Here is a 19,510-nt window from a genome sequence, read left to right on the forward strand (position 1 = left end):
AGACCTTTTACTCAGGACATAAGTCGAAACACCTTTGGCAGAGATTAAAGCCTCCAATCTTCTTGAGTATGATGCCACAAGGTATGAACACCTGGATTTGGGGATTTTCTGACATTCTTCTCTGTAGATCCTTCCACTGTCAGGTTGTTTAACTGCTTTAGTACCGAGCCATTTTTCACCTTAAATCCCAGGCCAATTTTTGCAAATCTGACATGTGTCACTATATGTGGCAATAACTTTGGAACTATTTTACTTATCCAAGCCATTCTGAGATTTTTTTCTCGTGACACATTGTACTTCAAAAATTTGAGTCAATATATTTCACTTTTATTTATGAAAAAATCCCAAATTTACCAAAAATTAAGAAAAATTTGCAATTTTATAAAAATTTCTATTTCTCTGCTTTTAAAACAGATAGTGATACCTCATAAATTATTTATTACTTAACATTCCCCATATGTCTACTTTATGTTTGCATCAATTTGTAAATGTTATTTTATTTTTTAGGACGTTAGAAGGCTTAGAAGTTTAGAAGTAATTTTTCAAATTTTAAACAAAATTTCCAAAACCATTCTTTTTAGCAACAAATTCAGTTATAAAGTGATTTTGGGGGGCTTACGTAATGGAAACCACCCATTAATGACCCAATTTTAGAGACTACAACCCTCAAATTATTAAATGATTGATGTTACAAACTCTGTTAACCCTTGAGGTGTTCCACAAGAATTAAGAAAATGGAGGTGACATTTCAAAATGTCACTTTTTTGGTAGATTTTTTGTGTTAATCAAATTTTTTTTTGCAACACAGCAAGGGTTAACAGCAAAATACACCTTACTATATATTACTTTAATTCTGCAGTTTAGGGATCGACCAATATTGATTTTTTAGAGCCGGTACCGATACCGATAACCTGTGAACTTTCAGGCCGATAGCCGATAACTTATACCGATATTCTGTGCATTTTCATTTTTGGAAAAACAAAAATTCTGTTACAGCGTTAACCACATAGGAGATTTATTTTTAATAGTTTACACTTTTCTGACGTGGCAATATGTGATATGTTTATTTATTATTTATATATTTTATATGTAAAATTGTGAAAGGGGGTGATTTATACTTAATATTTTGGTGTTTTTTATAAACTTAATTTTTTGTTCGTTTTTTTACTTTCAATTTAATAATTATTTCCCCCCTTAGGGGCTAGAACCTGGGATCTTTCAATCCCTTGTCCTATTCACCCTAATAGAGATATGCTGACCACGGCAGTGCGAGGGTTAATGAGCCAGCATGGGTGTTTTCACTGATGCCGGTCCATACAGAAAAGGTCCGCTATCAGTGACTGCAGGACCCCTGCAGCTGATCAGGTGGGTGCAGCTCCTGCACATGTCCGATCAGCGCACTGTAGCTGTACAAAGCTGGGATTTCTGACCCAGTTTCCAGTGCCGTACATATACGGTATCCTGGTATCCTACGGGTTAAAGACTGTCAATGAACAGCCATTTTCAGGTCTCTCTAGAGATGTTCAAATGGGTTCAAGTCAGGGCTCTGGCTGGACCACTCAAAGACATTCAGAGTTATCCCTAAAGCCCTTCTGGGTCATCTTGCCTGTGTGTTTAGGTTTATTGTCTTGTTGGAAGGTGTTTTGATTAATAATATTTATGTACTTTTCTCCATTTGGCTTTCCCTTAATCCTGACCAGTCCCCCTGTCCCAGCTGCTGAAAAACACCCACTATGATACTATCATTACCATGCTTCACTGTACAGATAGTACAGGGTGGGTGATAAGCAGTGCAGTGTCGTTCCAGAGTAACAGAGAATTCTTGGGTGCACCAAGCTCTTACACAATAAAGGACCCCTAATATAGGGCTCTTAAGACAAAGACAATTTAGAGCTGGCATTGGAATAAGATCATGGGTGGACATATTGTGTATGCAGTCTGTAACGCTGCACAGGGCACAGTAGGATAGGGGACCCACTGCTATCTTATCAAGAAAACCCTAGAGGTAGGTAAACGATTGCTAATGATTGTCATAGTTGCTACTAGTGGATTACAATCCACTAAAGAAAATGGTTCTCCATTAAACAGCTTGCTAGTAACGGATCCCTAAGATGAGCACTTCATGCTTGACAAACCCACATACTTTTCTTGCACAGGGTCCCTTTTCAGTTTTTGAGAGTAGGGCCTAGGATCATTTTCTCTGGTGGGCGTTCAGGCTAACACAGGAGCAGTGCTTAGTTTCTTCCAGACATAACACTTAGAATTGAGGCCAAAAAGTTCAATCTTGGTTTAGTCAGAACAGAGAATATTGTTTCTCACAGTCTGAAGGCTCTTTAGGTTCTTTTCTGAAAACTCCAGACGGTCTTTCCTGTGTCTTTTACTGAAGAGAGGCTTCTTACAGGCCATTATGCCACAAAGCTCAGATTAGCGGAGTTCTGCAGTGATGGTTGACCTTCTGGAAGTTTCTGCCATCTGCACACAAGATCTTTGGAGTTTATCCAGAGGGGCCATTGGGTTCTTGATCATCTCTTACTAAGGCTCTTCTCACCAGATGACTTAGTTTGGTGGGGCAGCCAGCTCTAGGAAGAGTCCTGGTTGTTTTAAAATTCTTCCATTTAAGAATTCTGGAGGCCACACTGCTCTTGGGAACTTTCAGTGCAGCAATTTGTTTGTATCCTTCTCTTGATTTGCGCCTCACTCTTGTGTCTACAGGCAGTTATTTCATCCAATATGGGTTTTTGATATGCATTGTCAGCTGTGAGACCTGATATAGACAGTGGCGTCTCTTTCCAAGTCATGTCCAATCAACTAAATTTACCACCGGTGGACTCTAATCAAAGTGTAGAAGAAACATCTCAAATAGTATCAATAAAAATAGTTACATTTCGAGTGTCATACCAAAAGGTCTGAATACGTATGTTCCTGCAAAATATTAGTTTTTCCTTTTTAATATTTGAAAACATTCCTGAAATTCTGTTTTCACATCCTCATTAGGGGGCATTGAGTGCAGACGTTGGATATAGTTATGTTAAATGTAAAATGGCTTATTTCCACTCTGTGCTATGCATAATAAAATCTGTCAAAAAGCACAATAAATGTTCCTGACTATTCTCTATTTAGCACATTGAGTGCACAAGGGTGTATATGTGCTAAATCTTTCAATGTTTTCCCAGCATAGGTAATAATTATTCATATATATATATATATATATATATATATATATATATGTATATATTCAAATTAGTAATTTGCTTATATGCAAATAAAATAAAAATAAAATAGTTTATTGGAAATCCATTAAGTAACATGATAGAAACACCAATAACAATGGTCTTTCCCTATTCCGAAATATGTAAAATGTTCTTCATGGTAGATCACCAAAAACAGATATGTCCTTCATTTAATACTTTGTCATGGACAAATAGAAACAAAGATCATCCCCAATGCTTATTAATAAAATAGTAATTATATTTTTAACTTGACAAGTGATGATTAGTTGTCTTCTACTGTAAACTGGATTTGGAATTGTTTTTTAGAATCCTTAGTAAATATTGTGAATATTGGGATTTAATAAATACTATTTGGTGTCTATTTATTTATTTTACAATTTTATTCATATAAGACTCATGAAATACAGATAGTTCTATGATTTCTCTTCTGACAGCCGTCGTCCAGACTTAAAGAACTTACCATAGGAAGACATGTCTTCAAAGAAGTCCTCTGTAAATTAAAAAATGAAAATGGACACTCATAAAAAAGTAAAGGCAACAGATACTATTTGCTATATTGTAAATGGAGGCTGAACCAGCCAAGCACATAGTTATCAAGCAAAAAAGTCACGTAGACAGCATGCCCCACCGATCGATGGTAAATAATTCTGGTGCTCGGATGTTCTATGTGTTCCAGTGTTCCTATTACAACCATTGGAAAATAGTTGGTCAGCCGTATATCATAATAACCCATCATGCATTTCATGCTGTGATAAACTACTTTTTCTTCACCTGTTGATTTCAAAAACATTTCAGATTGAGATGTGACTAATCCAATCTTCTTTAATGGATTAAAAATATCTTGGTTTTCTTCGACTCATAATGATGTGTCGTACATGTATTCTGATGACTGCTTATGTCTCTAAAAGTTGAAGACTTACCATCCTGTGACATATCTTCATCATAATACTCTGAAAGTCAAAAAATTAAAATATATACTCAGAAAAAAATTTAAGAATAGGTATAATTCAGCCAGTTGTGTACCGTGCGCTACACCAACCATGAACAAGAAAATTTGCAAACAATCCTTCATTGCTGTGATGCAATGAAAAGTCAGTGGTTTTCTGACATGATGACTCTCCAGCCCGGGTCTTCCATGCCACATGCAAAATGGCTCTTCAGCTGTAATTCCAAAACTGGTAACAGCTCGGTTCTTCGATGAAAGGTGATGAATGATAAAATGGAACATGCAAAAACTACAAAAAGCCAACTACAAGCACCTGAAATGTAGAACATTCAACACTTACATGCATGGAAACTTCACACAAAGGGCACTCCTTATAACTGAAAACACGTAACATGTAAATCACCGGGCAATACCAGTCTAATATAGATAGACTATATACAGACAACACAGAATTCAACATATATACACATATACAACATTAATTGCATGCTCATGAATGAAACATTCAATATTACATATCACAATGACATTATATGCATTTGTTCAAATATTATACATGATACATTCCAAAATTATGAAAGAGTCGGCCAGAGTACATTATATGCACAGTTTGAGTATAACCCAATGTTTAAAATCAATCTGTGTATGTGGTCAGTTTCGATAATTATGCATCTGCATCCTCTTCAGTTCTATGTTCTGTTCTGTACTATGCAAAAAAATATTGGAGTTTCAAAGGTATACAAAAGGCATACATATATTGGAGAACCGGGTTCCTCATGTAAGACTATGCAAGCTTAATGGCCATGGACAACTTTGAGAAGGAAAATAACATTGTTGTTTTTTTTAAACATATTAAAGGGGTTCTCCAGAAATTAGGAAAATGAAAATACTTAAATATTACTTTATAATAAATATATTTCCAAATACCTTTCATTATTTATTATGGCTTGTTTTGTTGGGGGAGCAAACCTCAGGGGAAATAAAATGGCTGCTGTCCTACCAGTACAAACATAACCTGTCCTAATCACACAGGAGGACAAGTTACTTCACAACACTGAGGTAAAGAGCTGCCTCATCCTCCTCTCTGCTCTACTTGTCAGTGATTATGATCCTTATTACAGCTGATAAGAACTTTAGCTGATTCTCTGGGGAATTTAGTTCAGAGGAGACATGAAGTACAGAGAGAATGGACAGTACAGACTGTGGTAATAAAGACAGCATACAAGTGCTGCTGCTCATTACCCCCACTCTCCTCTCTGTACTTCATGTCTCCTCGTTATTTCCATTCCCGCAGAGAGGAGGATAAGGCAGCTCTTCAGCTTAGTGTTGTGAAGTAACTTGTCCTCCTGTGTGATTAGGACAGGTTCTGTGTGTACTGGTTGGATGGCGGCCATTTTATTTATCCTAGTGATTGCTCCGTAGACAGAACTAGCCACTCTAACTAATGAAAGGTATTTGGGAATATATTTATTATAACGTAATATTCAAGTATTTTTACTTTCTTAATTTCCAGAGAACCCCTTTAAGTAAAAAAAAAGTTTCAGTTTGGACCCTCCCAGTAATAAATGCTGAATCTGTGTGTCTAGGATGCTTTAGTTTTTCCCCTGAAAACTACCTTGTAAGTGCTCTCTTCCCTATCTATAGCCTGTGTGACCTGTCCTCCTTAATTTATTTTTCTCTTTTCCAAACACATCTGCATGTACAACCTCCTGCTGCTATGTCTAACAATGGAAAATATGGAGGGAAGAGCAGAGAGTCATCAAAAACAGGGACAGTGCTCTGATGGAGATTCAGAACCGCCAGCAGTGAGGTGAAGGACTTAGACACACTCTGCAAAAGTGAACTCTTTTGAAATTTTAGGTAACATTATTTACAAAGTTCCCTTATTTTGCAGATGGAAAGCGAATGAACAATAAAAAAAAAATCAGTACAAAGGTGCCCATACCTTTTAAAGACACATCTTAAATTGTCCTCTGTCGGTTATCCTTTACAGTTTAAATAGCCCATTAAAAACAAATTAATCAGACATGGTGTCCCAATGTCTGTCACAGTAATCAGCTCTCCATAGGGGAAAGTAATAAATGAAATCAATGGGGAATCTGTAATGCATTGATGTGCTGGGAAGTACCTCTTCCATTGAGTTTGTTTACGTAAGTACTTCATGGATTCCATACTCTTAATGCAGAGTGCCCTAATTGCATGAGTCCATGTTTTAGCTTATCTGTAATCAGCAAACAATATACACAGCAGTAGCCAGTAACATATTCTAATTTATTTATTTGTAGCTCTTTCCTTTTACATAACATGTACCTCCTAGTTCTTCAGTAGACCCAATAGTTGGTCAAGACTTTGGTATGTAGTTTCTAACTTTTATATTCTGAGGGTGCACCACATTAAGGAAATATATAACTGTCCTCTCCTACCTGTAGAAAATATCAGCCTAGTTTTTTCCAAGTTTACTGGTCCGTAAAATGTAGCTTTTAGACATATAGCTAAAAAGAAGGCAAGATATTAAAAAAGGACATATATTTAAAGAGGTTATCTGATGATTAATGTAAAAAATGAAAATCAGACATCATATAGTACATGACAATGTCTTTCTAACAAAGCTAGAACCAGCCCTGTACCACACATGGATCCAAAGATCTCCACATTCATTGCTCTACTAAATTTATATCAAGCTGGCAGCTGAAGGGGAGTGGCTTTTCTCCTGTAGCTAAGGGGACGTGTCTCAGCTCTCCCTATCATAGCTCAGGGGGCAGTTGAAGTATGAAACTGAGCATGTGCGGCCATCTCAGTGAGCAGGACAAAAAAATAAGAAAATAAGTGTTACTATACAGATATATTTTCTTCAATAGCTCTGGGGCTATACAACATTTTTAATTACATGCAATTGCAAAAGTATTTAGATCCAGGTGCTGGTTTGAAAACTGTAGAATATTTTTTTGTGCGACAACCCTTTAAGTGATGTCACCAGTTTTATGCTGCCCTATTTGAGAGACGTTGATTGAAATATTGGGTCACTTACTTTTTTTCCCAGTTGTTTTTTTAAAAACTCGGGCTAGGAGCTCCAGCAGGACCTGAACTCTGAGGATCAGATATTCATGAGCTGTAGGTTTTCTTTCTGGAAGATGATTAGGAGCTTTATTTCCTATATTGTGTATAAGAAGACAGCTACGAGTGGTGGGACGATAGAGAAGGTGAGCAGCTCATGAATATGAGTAATCCTGAGCTTGTGAATTGCATTGAGAAGACTCCAGTGCTCAGGACACGCTGGAGAGGAACATTAAGAAGGACTGGGTCAAACAATATAAGTGACCCAATGCTAGTGAGTCTCAGTCACTAGTTTCTGTTGCCCTGCATGCTAATGTAGGTTGAGATGGACTTTGACAGGTATACTGCCCTTAGCTGCACAGATGGTATACCCTATAAGATAAAAGTGGGGCAGTAAACAAAGAGTTATCCCCCACAGCAATCATGTCTTCAAGTTTTATCAACTGGGTGACTCATCAGGGGAAAATAACTGGCAAGACTGAAATAGCAATATAAAAGGGGTTGACCCACAAAAAATGTCCTACATTTTGCAAACAAGCACCCGGATCTGACTACTTTCTTAATTGCATTTAATTATAAAGTTAGTATAGCCAGAGTTATTAAATAAAATATATCTTTATAGTGCCTCCTGCTGTTTATTATTTTCTTTATTTCTTTGTCCACACTGAGGTAGACACAGATGCTCAGATTTATCCTTTGACTGTCACCAGCCAGACCTTCCGTGACATTTACAGGGAGGGAGCTTTAGAAAAAAAGGTCATGCCTTCTGCGAAATGGCACACCCCCTTATCTGCCAGACAGAAATAAATGCAGCAGAACAATATTGGACCAATGAATGGTGAGATCTCTGGATCCATGTGAGGTACAGGGCTGGTTCTCGCTTTGTTAGAAAGAGATTGTCATTTACTAAATGATGTCTGGTTTTCACTTTTTAAATTTATCATGGGATAACCCCCTTTAAGTTGTTAAAGTTAGATAGAAGTGCTGCCCATAATATGGACCATGGTGTAGCTGTTTGGGGAAATGTGAGTATATAAGAGCAAAGCTAGTTCCTGAAAGATATACATCCTAAACATCTGTCAGTATGGCAGCCGTACCCAACCCCACTAGATGAAGATGGCAAGGTGCAGCACTGACTGGTTACAAGTGTGACTCTAGACTGTGTAGACTTTCCTCTGTATACTAGAGAGACATAGGGGGTCATTTATTACTCTAAAATACTCGAAAGCTGTCTTACATTTAGAACTGGCACAGGATCCACTGAAGTTATGAAGAAGCCAGCGCCTCTTCATAACTTCATCGGAACCACCACCTTAGGGCTTTACTAAGACCGGCATTTAAAGCACCAGTCTTAATAAATGTGCCCCGTAATACTTGGTTGGGCTAAAACAAGTCTGTATACTATAGATAAACAGTCTATTGTACTGAAAATAGTGTAAACAGATGTCTAGGCATCTTGAACTAAAGGGAGCTTTAAGGCTGAGCATCATATAAGTAACGAATAATCTGTTCACACGTGTATTGAACATTACGCATATACACCAGGAAATCACCCTGATGTAAATTCTGAATATATTAATAGATTTCTATAGGCTTGGCATGTGTTCTTTTGGAATACATTAAAACAGTATGCATTGGCCATATACTTGGGAGGATTTTCCCAGCGAATACACTGTATGTAACCGTACATAACCAGAAATGAGGTCTGAACAGAGCCTAAGATGTTAAGATTTTAAAGCACAACTTTAAACTATGATCATAAATATCTAAATGAAAACAATATGCATATAAGTGTATACCTTGTACAATGCAGTATAAGTTAGATATTTAAAATCACTAATTAGTTATATGACAATATAGACTAATGTATTTTTATACATAGCAAATTACTGTTTTGTATCATAGCAATTTACTATTTATATGTAAAATACCCATAAAACAATAGCTCCATAATATCCATGTCAATGGCATTTCTAGTAAGACAAATGCTGTGATTACAATGCCAAATGTAGATTTATATAGAATAATCAAATCCGGTTTGGCACGTGTACATCTCTTGGCTCCTGTTGCGTAATGCTTGTCTGATAACTTCCATGGTGGAACTTTCACACAAAATTGTTCATATAATCAAATGGAATGTCACATGAGTTTGATAAAACATTTGAATTCTTCTTGGCTCTTTATGCAATGTCTCTCTCACACTTTTCCATACGGCATGGCTTCCATCTTTCTTCTTTCTGCTTCCTTGTTCCTCTAGTCTTGATGTTTTTGTCCTGATTCTGAAGTAGCCAGACTTGAGATGTACCTTGAAGCTCCAGGACTGGATGCAAAATTTGTAACAATGACCTCAACCTACTATATGCCATTAATAATATGGACATCTTCATAGGTGGCAAAGAGACCTTTGGGCCCTCTGAAGCATGATGGTCTGGATTCGACTTCATGCTTGTCATACTTTCTGTGAACTGAAGTGTCCTGCAACATGTCTGTACAGCATGAAGAGACAGGTATATAGCAGATAAAACTTACTTGTGTAGTTACTTATACTGGAATATTAGTTAACCAGACAGGAAGTCAAGTGGTTGGTAATCAGAGTCTGCATAATACATTAAAGGGTCATTAACTTTTCAAAAAACTGAGCATGAGACCCCCACCGATCCCTAGAACAAGGGAAGATAAGCGCTCTGAAATATCAAAAGTTTTTTGAAAAGTTAGTGACCCTTTAAGAACATTAAGGGGGTGGGCAGGGGTATAATACAGTATGTAATACTTATTGCTACAGTAGAGTTAGGCTTTAAATTGGGTTCAGTGTGTGACACTGCATACGTACCAACCTTCTTGTTGGCAAAATCCTGGGAATTTTAACCTTGCCCGTAGAATAGCAGCACCACTTCTCGGTGCGGCTCACACAGGCCCCCGCTCATTTGCATCAAATTTGCCAGGATTGTCTCTGAAAATCAGGGACAGTTCCTGTAAAATTGGCACTGTTGGCAACTATAGCATCATAGTTGCTAAAGACACACAAACCACACAACCAATAAAAGATGACAATGACGAACTATTCAATAGCACAAACAAAATACACGTACGTGACATTTACATTACATACAATGAAAAAACTAAGACGCAACGCACATATAAAACATGCTGTAGCAGTACCTTCAACACCAGTGCATTCAGATAAAAAATATTTATTCAAATAAAGACAACATAAAAACGGAGTAGAAATAAATAAAAAAGTTGCTGATTTTCTTGTGTAGCGAAAGGAAGGGAGGGGTGTCGCAGACACATTCACGCCTTTCTTTTCTTGCGTGAATAAAGACAGAAATCTAAGGCAGCTAGGAGGCTGTTGGAGATTTTAGACTGTCGCACAGCCAGTGGGAGGATGTGCCAAATTGATGAGAGGCATGTAAAGAACGTAAAGTATTATGCCCCAGATAAAAAAAAATAAAAAATAAGTTATGATTTTTTTCATTAAGGAGAATATATTTTAATTAAAAGAAAAATGTTATAAAAAGTCACCCTTGACGTCTATGTCGTTTAAAGTGGAACATGTACTTAAAAAATATGGGGCTTATTTTGAACTAAATATTTTTCAATGTACTCACAGCAGAGAACTGGTATAACTACATTTATAAACTCTCCTGCTTCACTTTGCATATTACAAAGCGGTCTGCCTGCAGCTACCACTATGCAGAGCTCAGTGCATAGGAATTTATACAGAGCAACAGAATCAACAATAATGTCTATGTACTGAGATCCCCCTAGTGGAGGCTGCATGAAAATACATTTATTAAACAGGTGTAAAGTAGAACTGGCTTAGTTGCCCATAGCAACCAATCAGATTCCACCTTTCATTTTTTAAATGAGCTGTCAAAAATGAAAGGCGGAATCTGATTGGTTACTACAGGCAACTAAGCCAGTTCTACTTTACACCAGTTTGATAAATGACCCCAAATGTTTTCACTTTGGGACGGAAGAAGGAGTTCAGAGACGGGTCCTCCTTACCCTCAGCCAATGCAAAAGAGCTGTTACTCTGTGAGTTTCTCAACATTATTTCTAGAATCTAGCAAGAAGATTGATTAGTCTGTCCTGTTGGATTTTTAAAACCTTGAAGAAACAGCAAATGAAAAATATTCCCATCTTCAGGTCTAATATTTGTCCTGATTGAGGATATAAGTCATTGACTCTACACTTTTGCTTAGTGATTTGCTTTGAAAGGCCGCCTTTCATCTCACACTGCAGCCAAATTTATGGAAGCCTGTAGTCAAAGACCATTTGAAGGCACAGAAATTTGGACAGTCAGTTTTATGTTTCCAAGTTCTAATGTGACCAGGGACAACATGTATTGTCCATGAAAATGATACGTTCTCCAAATCGTTTTCTGTAAGTTCCCTGGTTTCCTCCCACGCCTGAAAACATGATGATGGATTAAAGGGTTATTCAGCCAAATAAAAAGGGGGGATACAAATAGTGTAAAAAAAATGACTATTCTTATATTCTGTTCTGAAGATGCCAAGGTCCCCACTGTTCTCCACTTCCTGTTTCTGTCTCCACACAGCAGGAAATGACTGCGCATGCTGCTCAGCCAATCACAGGCTGCAGTGTTAGGCTGAGTGTCAGTTCCAGCCATGTGGTGTGCAGATAGGAGCAGGAAGTGAAGAGCCGCAGGAACTTTGGCCCCTTCAGAACAGCAGTGGAGAGGATCCAGGAGATGTTATATTTTTTTTACACCATTTGTATCTCACAAACAGCCTTTCTTATTTGGCTGGAGTATCCCTTTAAATCTCCTCCCAGGATCTAGGTATAGATCCTACTATGTACTGTATGTAATGTAGCGAGGACAGGAAGTTATGCCAATATTGTGAATTAGAAAATTACCTAGACATTAAAGAGAACCTGTCACCATGAAAATGCTAATTAATCTACAGGGCAGGTTGTTATAGAGCAGGAAGAGCTGGGCAAATGGATATACAGTTTTGTGGTAAAGATTCAGTATAACTTATAATTTATTCATTGATATTCCTGCTCATTCTGGGCTTTGAAGTCCAGGAGGCAGTCCTATTGGTGATGACAGCCTCCCCTCTATGACTATGTATACAGAGATAGCTGTCAATCACTGATGGGTCCGCCTCCCTGACTTCAAAGCCCAGAATGAGCAGGAATATAAATAAATTACAGGTTATATTGAATCTTTTCCCACAAAGCTGTATATAAATCTGCTCAGCTTCTTCTACTCTGTAACATGCTGCCTCCAGATCAAACACCATTTTCAATGTGAGGTCACCCTTATAGCTGTGGTTACTCAGATTATTAATCATTTCATGACTGCCCACGACTATATATACGTCCTATCTGCACATACCACGTGCAGATAGCACGTATAGAAACGTTCTGTAGGCTCTTTAATCCCAGCGCTGTACAGTGTTGGGATTAAAGTTCCTACAATTTAGCAGAAGCAGTTCGGGTCCTGGCTGTCAGACACAGTGGAGACCCTGAGGAGAAGTCAGGAGCAATTTATTACAACTGTTGTTGCCATCTCCGGTCCCAGCAGGAGAGGGGTACATGAGCACAGAAAGCGAGAGCAGGAAGCAGCTGAGCCGCTTCCTCTATTGGACCTGCCGGGTGTCTCAGGCGAGGAGCAGAGCTGCAGGGTCTAAGGAGACCCTGATCAGCTCTGCCTGTGTGTAATGCCCTCACAGGGGGCTGTTTTCCACTATAACTTGGGCTCATGTGGATGCCCCAGTTACAGTGGAAATAGTGCAAGTAAAAAAAAATGTTAGTGTCCTCCAGAGGGATTTTTATGACCTCTTCAGCGATATATTTTGTGCCAAAAATAAATTAAATAAGCAAAATATAAAAAATATAAATAAAAAATACCGGCGAAAAACGAACCTATACATGTTATATATCAAAATGATCGCCACAAATTAATGAACGCTTAGCAATAATTAATTTTTGTTTCAGTTTTGTTATTTAAAAAAATAAAAAGCTATCATTTAAAAAATATATAATTTTTAATAAGAATTAGTTTTCCCCAAATAAAAAAAGGGGGAAAAATCAATAAAAAAAAAACATGTTAATAAAAAGTCCTAAGCGTCAAGTAAAAAACATCGCAAAAATTATATGAGAAGCCCAACAAATAAAAAAGTTAGGGTCCTTTTTTAGGCCCGGTCATGAAAGGATTAAAAATTACATTCCTTTTATAAAGATCATGGCCGCTGCATGATTTTGTCTAGAAAGGGCTCTAGTTATATTAAATTAAGGGGATAGGAGTTCCATTTTAGATTTCATTTAGCATGTGTAGGTTTACAACTTGAGAAACCTTGGCTCGGTGCTCGGGCTCACACATGTCCTCCATAGTATTATTTGGTTATATTGGTTATTACATCCACATAATTGCTATCTTGTGTAGGATGTCTATTGTGGTACTTGTGGTCCGCTGCAGGCATCCTGCACTGTATGCATTTTTACTGGGGATCGCCATTAGCAACGGGCCACAATTGCAGGATTTGCTCCCCTTTATATACATGCACAACTGCATATGGGTTTGAGCACTTCCTGCCTGTTTAACACCACACCATTTTTTTTCAGTTTGTTTGCATATAGAGATGCCTGAAGGTGTATAAACTCCAATTTAAATGTACCCGCTTTCCATCTACAGGCTACATTTAGGTGCACCTGCGTGACCTGGGACATATCAGCCAGTCCTGAGTGGGACTCACATACTCCTCCCTCCTCCCATTGCAAGCATGGCTACATGCTGGAGGTAACTGGTGAGTTCTCTGTGAGTCGGACCTCACTCTCCTGTAATTCGCCCACTGGCCCCTGGTATTGCCCATACGTCTCAGGTAGGTGAGTGTTAGGACCTGAGCTATTTGAGAAACCTTGTTGCAGTGCTCGGCTCAGACATGTCCTCCACAGTAGGATATGTTGGCTAATCTCTCAGTTTTAGCATCAGTTTGAGGGTTTAGAGGGTCTGCAGAGAGTACCTGTCTTATTGTATTGTTATATTGGTTATTACATCCACATAATTGTTATCTTTTGTAGGATGTTTATTGTGGTACTTGTGGTCCGCTGCGGGCATCCTCCACTGTATGCATTTTTGTTGGGGATCACTATTAGCAACGGGCCACAAGTGCAGGATCTGCTCCCCTGTATATACATGCACAACTGCAGATGGGTTTGAGCACTTCCTGCCTGTTTAATACCACGCCATTTTTTCAGTTTGTTTGCTTACAACTTTACATGCAAAGAATCAAATGTTATACTTACCTAATAAAGTGCTGGTTCTTTTCCCCATTGTTGCAATGTAAAAAGGGTGCTTAATGACGGCACTTGCTTCTATTTGCTTGCTCTTTGGAGAAGACTGTGCTGATTCAAATATTGGGGGCCACACAGGGTATATAGACTAATATTCTATACCCTCTGTGATCCATGCAAGCAAACTGTATTCAGTAGCAGTGATATCTATGCATCAGGTGCACTGGGCCAGGGTATTTTACCCAATTAATTTGATTATATCTATCTTTTTACAATGCAGAATACTATCTAAGCTTTTAGCTGTACACTGCCTGGAGGAGAAAGTGATTATCATTTCTTCTTAGATGACGCTACATGTCTATTACATGGAATAGTACAGAGAGGCATAGCGTTGAGAGGCACCAACCTCTGGAGCAGGAACACTACTGAATATTGAGAAGTACAACAGCAGGCACAGTGTATGGGGCATAGCAGCAGGCACAATACTTGGGGACACAGCAGCAGGCACAGTATATGAGAGCATAGCAGCAGGCACAGTACTTGAGGACATAGCAGAAGGCACAGTATATGTGAGCACAGCAGCAGGCACAGTACTTCAGGACACAGCAGCAGGCACATCATATGGGGGCATAGCAGCAGGCACAGTACTTGAAGACACAGCAGGTACAGTATATATAGCATAGCAGCAGGCATAGTTTATGGAGGAAAGCAGCAGGCAGAGTACTTGGGGGCAGAACTGCAGGCACAGTATTGTGAGGGCAATAAGCACAATACTGAGGACAGCAGCAGTAGGCACAGTAAAGAGAACACCTAGAAGACACATTATTAGGTACAACAGGTATTGCAATGGGGGAAGTAGCAGCAAGCACTGTATTGGGGATGGCAGTATGTGCTAGATTGGGAGTTGCAGAAGATGCTGTATTGGTGCCTAGCAAAACCCTTGGTCTGAACTATGGAATAATGGGGAGATATATTAATGTATGTGCACCTAGAATCTTATTTTATTTGCACCAGAATTTGGGGTGCACACTAGTTTTATCATTTATAAAATTTCTACCCATTTATGACATGCTAGACATTACTGTCTGCAAGTCAACTTCTCTGCCAACTTTCTATCTAGCCCTACTTTGCGCCTTCTGTTTATCAGAGTATTAAAAGATTTTGGGGAAAATTAATTATTTGTTACTCCGTTTTTGGCATAAATAATGACTGGAATGTACATCAGCTTTGAGCAAAGGTATACGGCCTAAATTAACCTCCTGAGGAAAGGGGGCATGCGGCTCCATGCTTAAAAAATGCACCAAATTTTTGGTATATTTGTTGAGTGAAACTACACCAACTTAGAGATGAAGTAAACTAGGCAGTTTTTTTGGGTGCATGGACAGAATTTTGGACAGAATTCTAGCCGAAATCTGGTGCAGGATTTACGTTACTCCAAGTTTATAAAGGTCCATGTGCCAGAATTGCAAATTTGTTTAATATTAACACTGGATTCTTAGACAGTGAAAAGTGTGATAATTTTAGCAAATCTGCTATAATGTGTTACAAATAGGCATCTTGTGGTGGGTTTTATGAGACTGCCTTACACAAAGATAATACACCACTTTGTAAGACAATACCACAGATCTAGACACATTTCATAAAAATGGCGCAGGCACGATATTCTGGTGCAAAATAAGCTTAATATATCTACCCAACAGTTTCCATTTATATGAAATGTCAGCGCTGAATACAGCTGCTCAGCTTCTGCTTTTAAAGAAAAGTGACATTCTACCTTGAAGGTCACATTAATAAAAATTATATAATAAAATATATTTACAAAATATTTTAAGGTTAAAAATGAGACTAAAAATTTACATTCAAGATGACTTTTAATGGTCAATCTTATTATGATACTCTACAGTAAACTGACTTCAAACCATTAGTTTGTACTATGACCATCCTTCAATTTTATTTACTTGTACCTGACAGGGAATCTGTCTATATAAAGTCAATCATTATGTATTGTTCAAAGCTTTACAGTAATATAAATGTGGAAATTTTTTTTGCCTGATGATATGGCTAAAAAATAAATCCAGAAATTTAGTATAATGTATGTACACAAAGTTGTAGCATGGCGTTTTCAAAGGAAAATGTTGTTTTCAAAATGAATTCTCTAAACCAAATATGTCTAAATTTACAGTCCAAAAGACTTAAATCATTTGCTCCAACTAATGATATTAACATGCGTTTCATTACCTCTTTGCTCCTCTTTAGATGCTTCATCTGAAGTTTCCTCTGGGACTGGGGATTGAGGAACTTCAGCAGGTGGAGCTGGAGGTGGTTGTTCGGCTTTTGTTTCTTCAGCTGGAGCAGGTTTAGGTTCCTCTGCTGGCTTTGCCGCTTTCTTGGCTGGGCCAACTCCCTTTTTAGCTGCTAAACACCAAAAAAAAGGCTTTGAACAAACCACCTTTAAAATTTTTGTATGCAACATTTTTCAATATATTATTTTTTATTAGTTAACCAGAGAAAAGGGAGGAACTGTGGCGTGGACTACTAGTAGCATTGTTTTTTCTTTTCTTTTTGTTTTGTCCTTATTTTTATTTATTTTACACATGGACGCACTTAATTTATGGTGAGGAGCAGGCCTCGTCATAAAATAGGGTTGAGCGAACCCGAACTGTAAAATTGGGGTTCATACCGAACTTTAGGATTTTTGGACCACCGACCCGAACCCGAACATTTCAGTAAAAGTTCGGGTTCGGTGTTTGGCGATTTCTTAGTGCTCAAGCGTTTAACTGTCTGAGCCCAGTCTGAGCCCAGTGACAGAAAAAAATAACTTTTAGCCGTCTGTTAGTTAGGTGGGCGGCGGCCATTTTATGCAAGCTCAGTGCACCAGCACTGCATCTGAGCTTTTGTGACATTGAAATCCAAGCTTGAAATACTGGATTAATAATCTGGTTTTAAAAAAAAATCACCCTTTTTTGGCAATATACAACATCTGGTGCATTTGCAGGATTAGTCAGCGTGCAATTTAAGCTAGAAATAAAGCCATTTTCTGGGTTTTTAAAAACACTTTTTTGCCAAAATACCCAATTTTACAGCCCTTGCAGCATCAGCACGTGTGAAATTCAAGGGTTTATATACAGCTTTCATATTCTTTTAGTAAAAAAAAACACCCTTTTTTGGCAATATCCAACATCTGGATTAGTCAGTGTGCAATTTAAGCTAGAAATACAGCCATAATTTTCTGGGTTTTTAAAAACAGCCTTTTTTGGCAAAATCCACTATTTTACAGATATGCACGTGTGAAATTCAAGTTTAGGCCCCATGCATACGGCCGTGTTTCACAGCCGTGTGCGGGCCGTGGAACCGCGGCCTGGATCCCTCCTGTGAGCTGGAGCGCACGGCGTCACTGGTTGCTATGACGCCGTGCGCTCCCTGCTGCCGGCACAGTACAGTAATACACTGGTATGATCTATACCAGTGTATTACTGTACTGTGCCGGCAGCAGGGAGCGCACGGCATCATAGCAACCACTGACGCCGTGCGCTCCAGCTCACAGGAGGGATCCAGGCCACGGTTCCATGGCCCGCACACGGCTGTGAAACACGGCCGTGTGCATGGGGCCTTAAAGGGATTCTGTCACCAGGTTTCACCCCTTTAAGATAAAAATATGCTTATGTTCAGGGTGCCTTCACAATTCCTAATGTGGTCTTATAAATGTAATCTGTAGGCTCATTGTGCTAAAAAACCGCTATTACTAACCTGTCAATCAAAAAAATAAGGTGCCCAAGGGGATGTAAATGTATCCAAGCTGCCGGCCGACGTTCGTGCCCAGCGCCGTCTCATAATCTTCTGTGACGCCTCCCGCTCTCCCTCCCTCTTCCTCCTGCTGTAACATTGCTGTGACGCCTCCCGCTCTCCCTCCCTCCTCCTCCTGCTGTAACATCGCTGTGACGCCTCCCCCTCCTCCTGCTGTAACATTGCTGTGACGCCTCCCCCCTCCTCCTGCTGTAACATCGCTGTGACGCCTCCCCCCTCCCTCCCCCCTCCCTCCCCCTCCCTTCCCCCTCCTCCTGCTGTAACATCGCTGTGACGCCTCCCGCTCTCCCTCCCTCCCCCCTTCTCCTGCTATAACATTGCAATGTTACAGCAGGAGGAGGGGGGAGGGAGGGAGAGCGGGAGGCGTCACAGCGATGTTACAGCAGGAAGAGGGGGAGGCGTCACAGTGATGTTACAGCAGGAGGAGGGGGAGGGAGAGCGGGAGGCGTCACAGCGATGTTACAGCAGGAAGAGGGGGAGGCGTCACAGTGATATTACAGCAGGAGGAGGGGGGAGGGAGGGAGAGCGGAAGGCGTCACAGCAATGTTACAGCAGGAGGAGGGGGAGGTGTCACAGCGATGTTACAGCAGGAGGAGGGGGGAGGGAGGGAGAGCGGGAGGCGTCACCGAAGATTATGAGGCGGCGCAGCTTGGATCCATTTACAGCCCCTTGGGCACCTTATTTTTTTGATTGTAATAGCGTTTTTTTTTTAGCAAAATGAGCCTACAGATTACATTTATAAGACCACATTGGGAATCGTGAAGTCACCCTGAACATAAGCAAATTTTTATCTTAATGGGGTGAAACCTGGTGACAGAATCCCTTCAATATATACAGCTTTCATATTCTGTTACAAAAAAAAAAACGTTTTGGGCAATATACAACATCTGGATTAGTCAGTGTGCAATTTAAGCTAGAAATACAGCCATCATTTTCAGGGTTTTTAAAAACACCCTTTTTTGGAAAATCCACTATTTTACAGCCCTTGCAGCATCAGCATGTGTGAAATTCAAGGGTTATATACAGCTTCCATATTCAGTAATTTAACAAACACCCGTTTTGGGCAAAAAAGTTTATTTTGCAGCCTATGCTCCATATGTTATTGTGAGACACACCCTTTACATACTATGGTTCTATCCAGTTATTTGAAATACAGCCATTTTGGGCAAACAAATTTAATTGCGGCCTAGTCTGGATCAGTTGGTGTGAGATA

General features: G+C 39.2%; 1 protein-coding gene across 3 annotated transcripts in view; it reads right to left on the reverse strand.

The window, feature by feature from the left end:
* Positions 1 to 19,510, reverse strand: part of LOC122928627 (myosin-binding protein C, fast-type-like) — a 262,327-nt gene that overhangs the window by 203,756 nt on the left and 39,061 nt on the right. Inside the window, exons 2-3 of one of the 3 annotated variants that reach the window (XM_044281647.1) lie at positions 16,732 to 16,908; positions 3,691 to 3,720 (exon numbers count right to left, since the gene is read on the reverse strand). In XM_044281647.1, coding sequence (XP_044137582.1) covers positions 3,691 to 3,720; positions 16,732 to 16,908 — 207 coding nt within the window. The remainder of the gene's footprint in view (positions 1 to 3,690; positions 3,721 to 16,731; positions 16,909 to 19,510) is intronic. The other 2 variants (XM_044281648.1, XM_044281649.1) reach the window with 2 other exon arrangements.

This window comes from Bufo gargarizans, chromosome 2 (assembly GCF_014858855.1).
Source record: "Bufo gargarizans isolate SCDJY-AF-19 chromosome 2, ASM1485885v1, whole genome shotgun sequence".
Taxonomy (NCBI): Eukaryota; Metazoa; Chordata; class Amphibia; order Anura; family Bufonidae; genus Bufo; species Bufo gargarizans.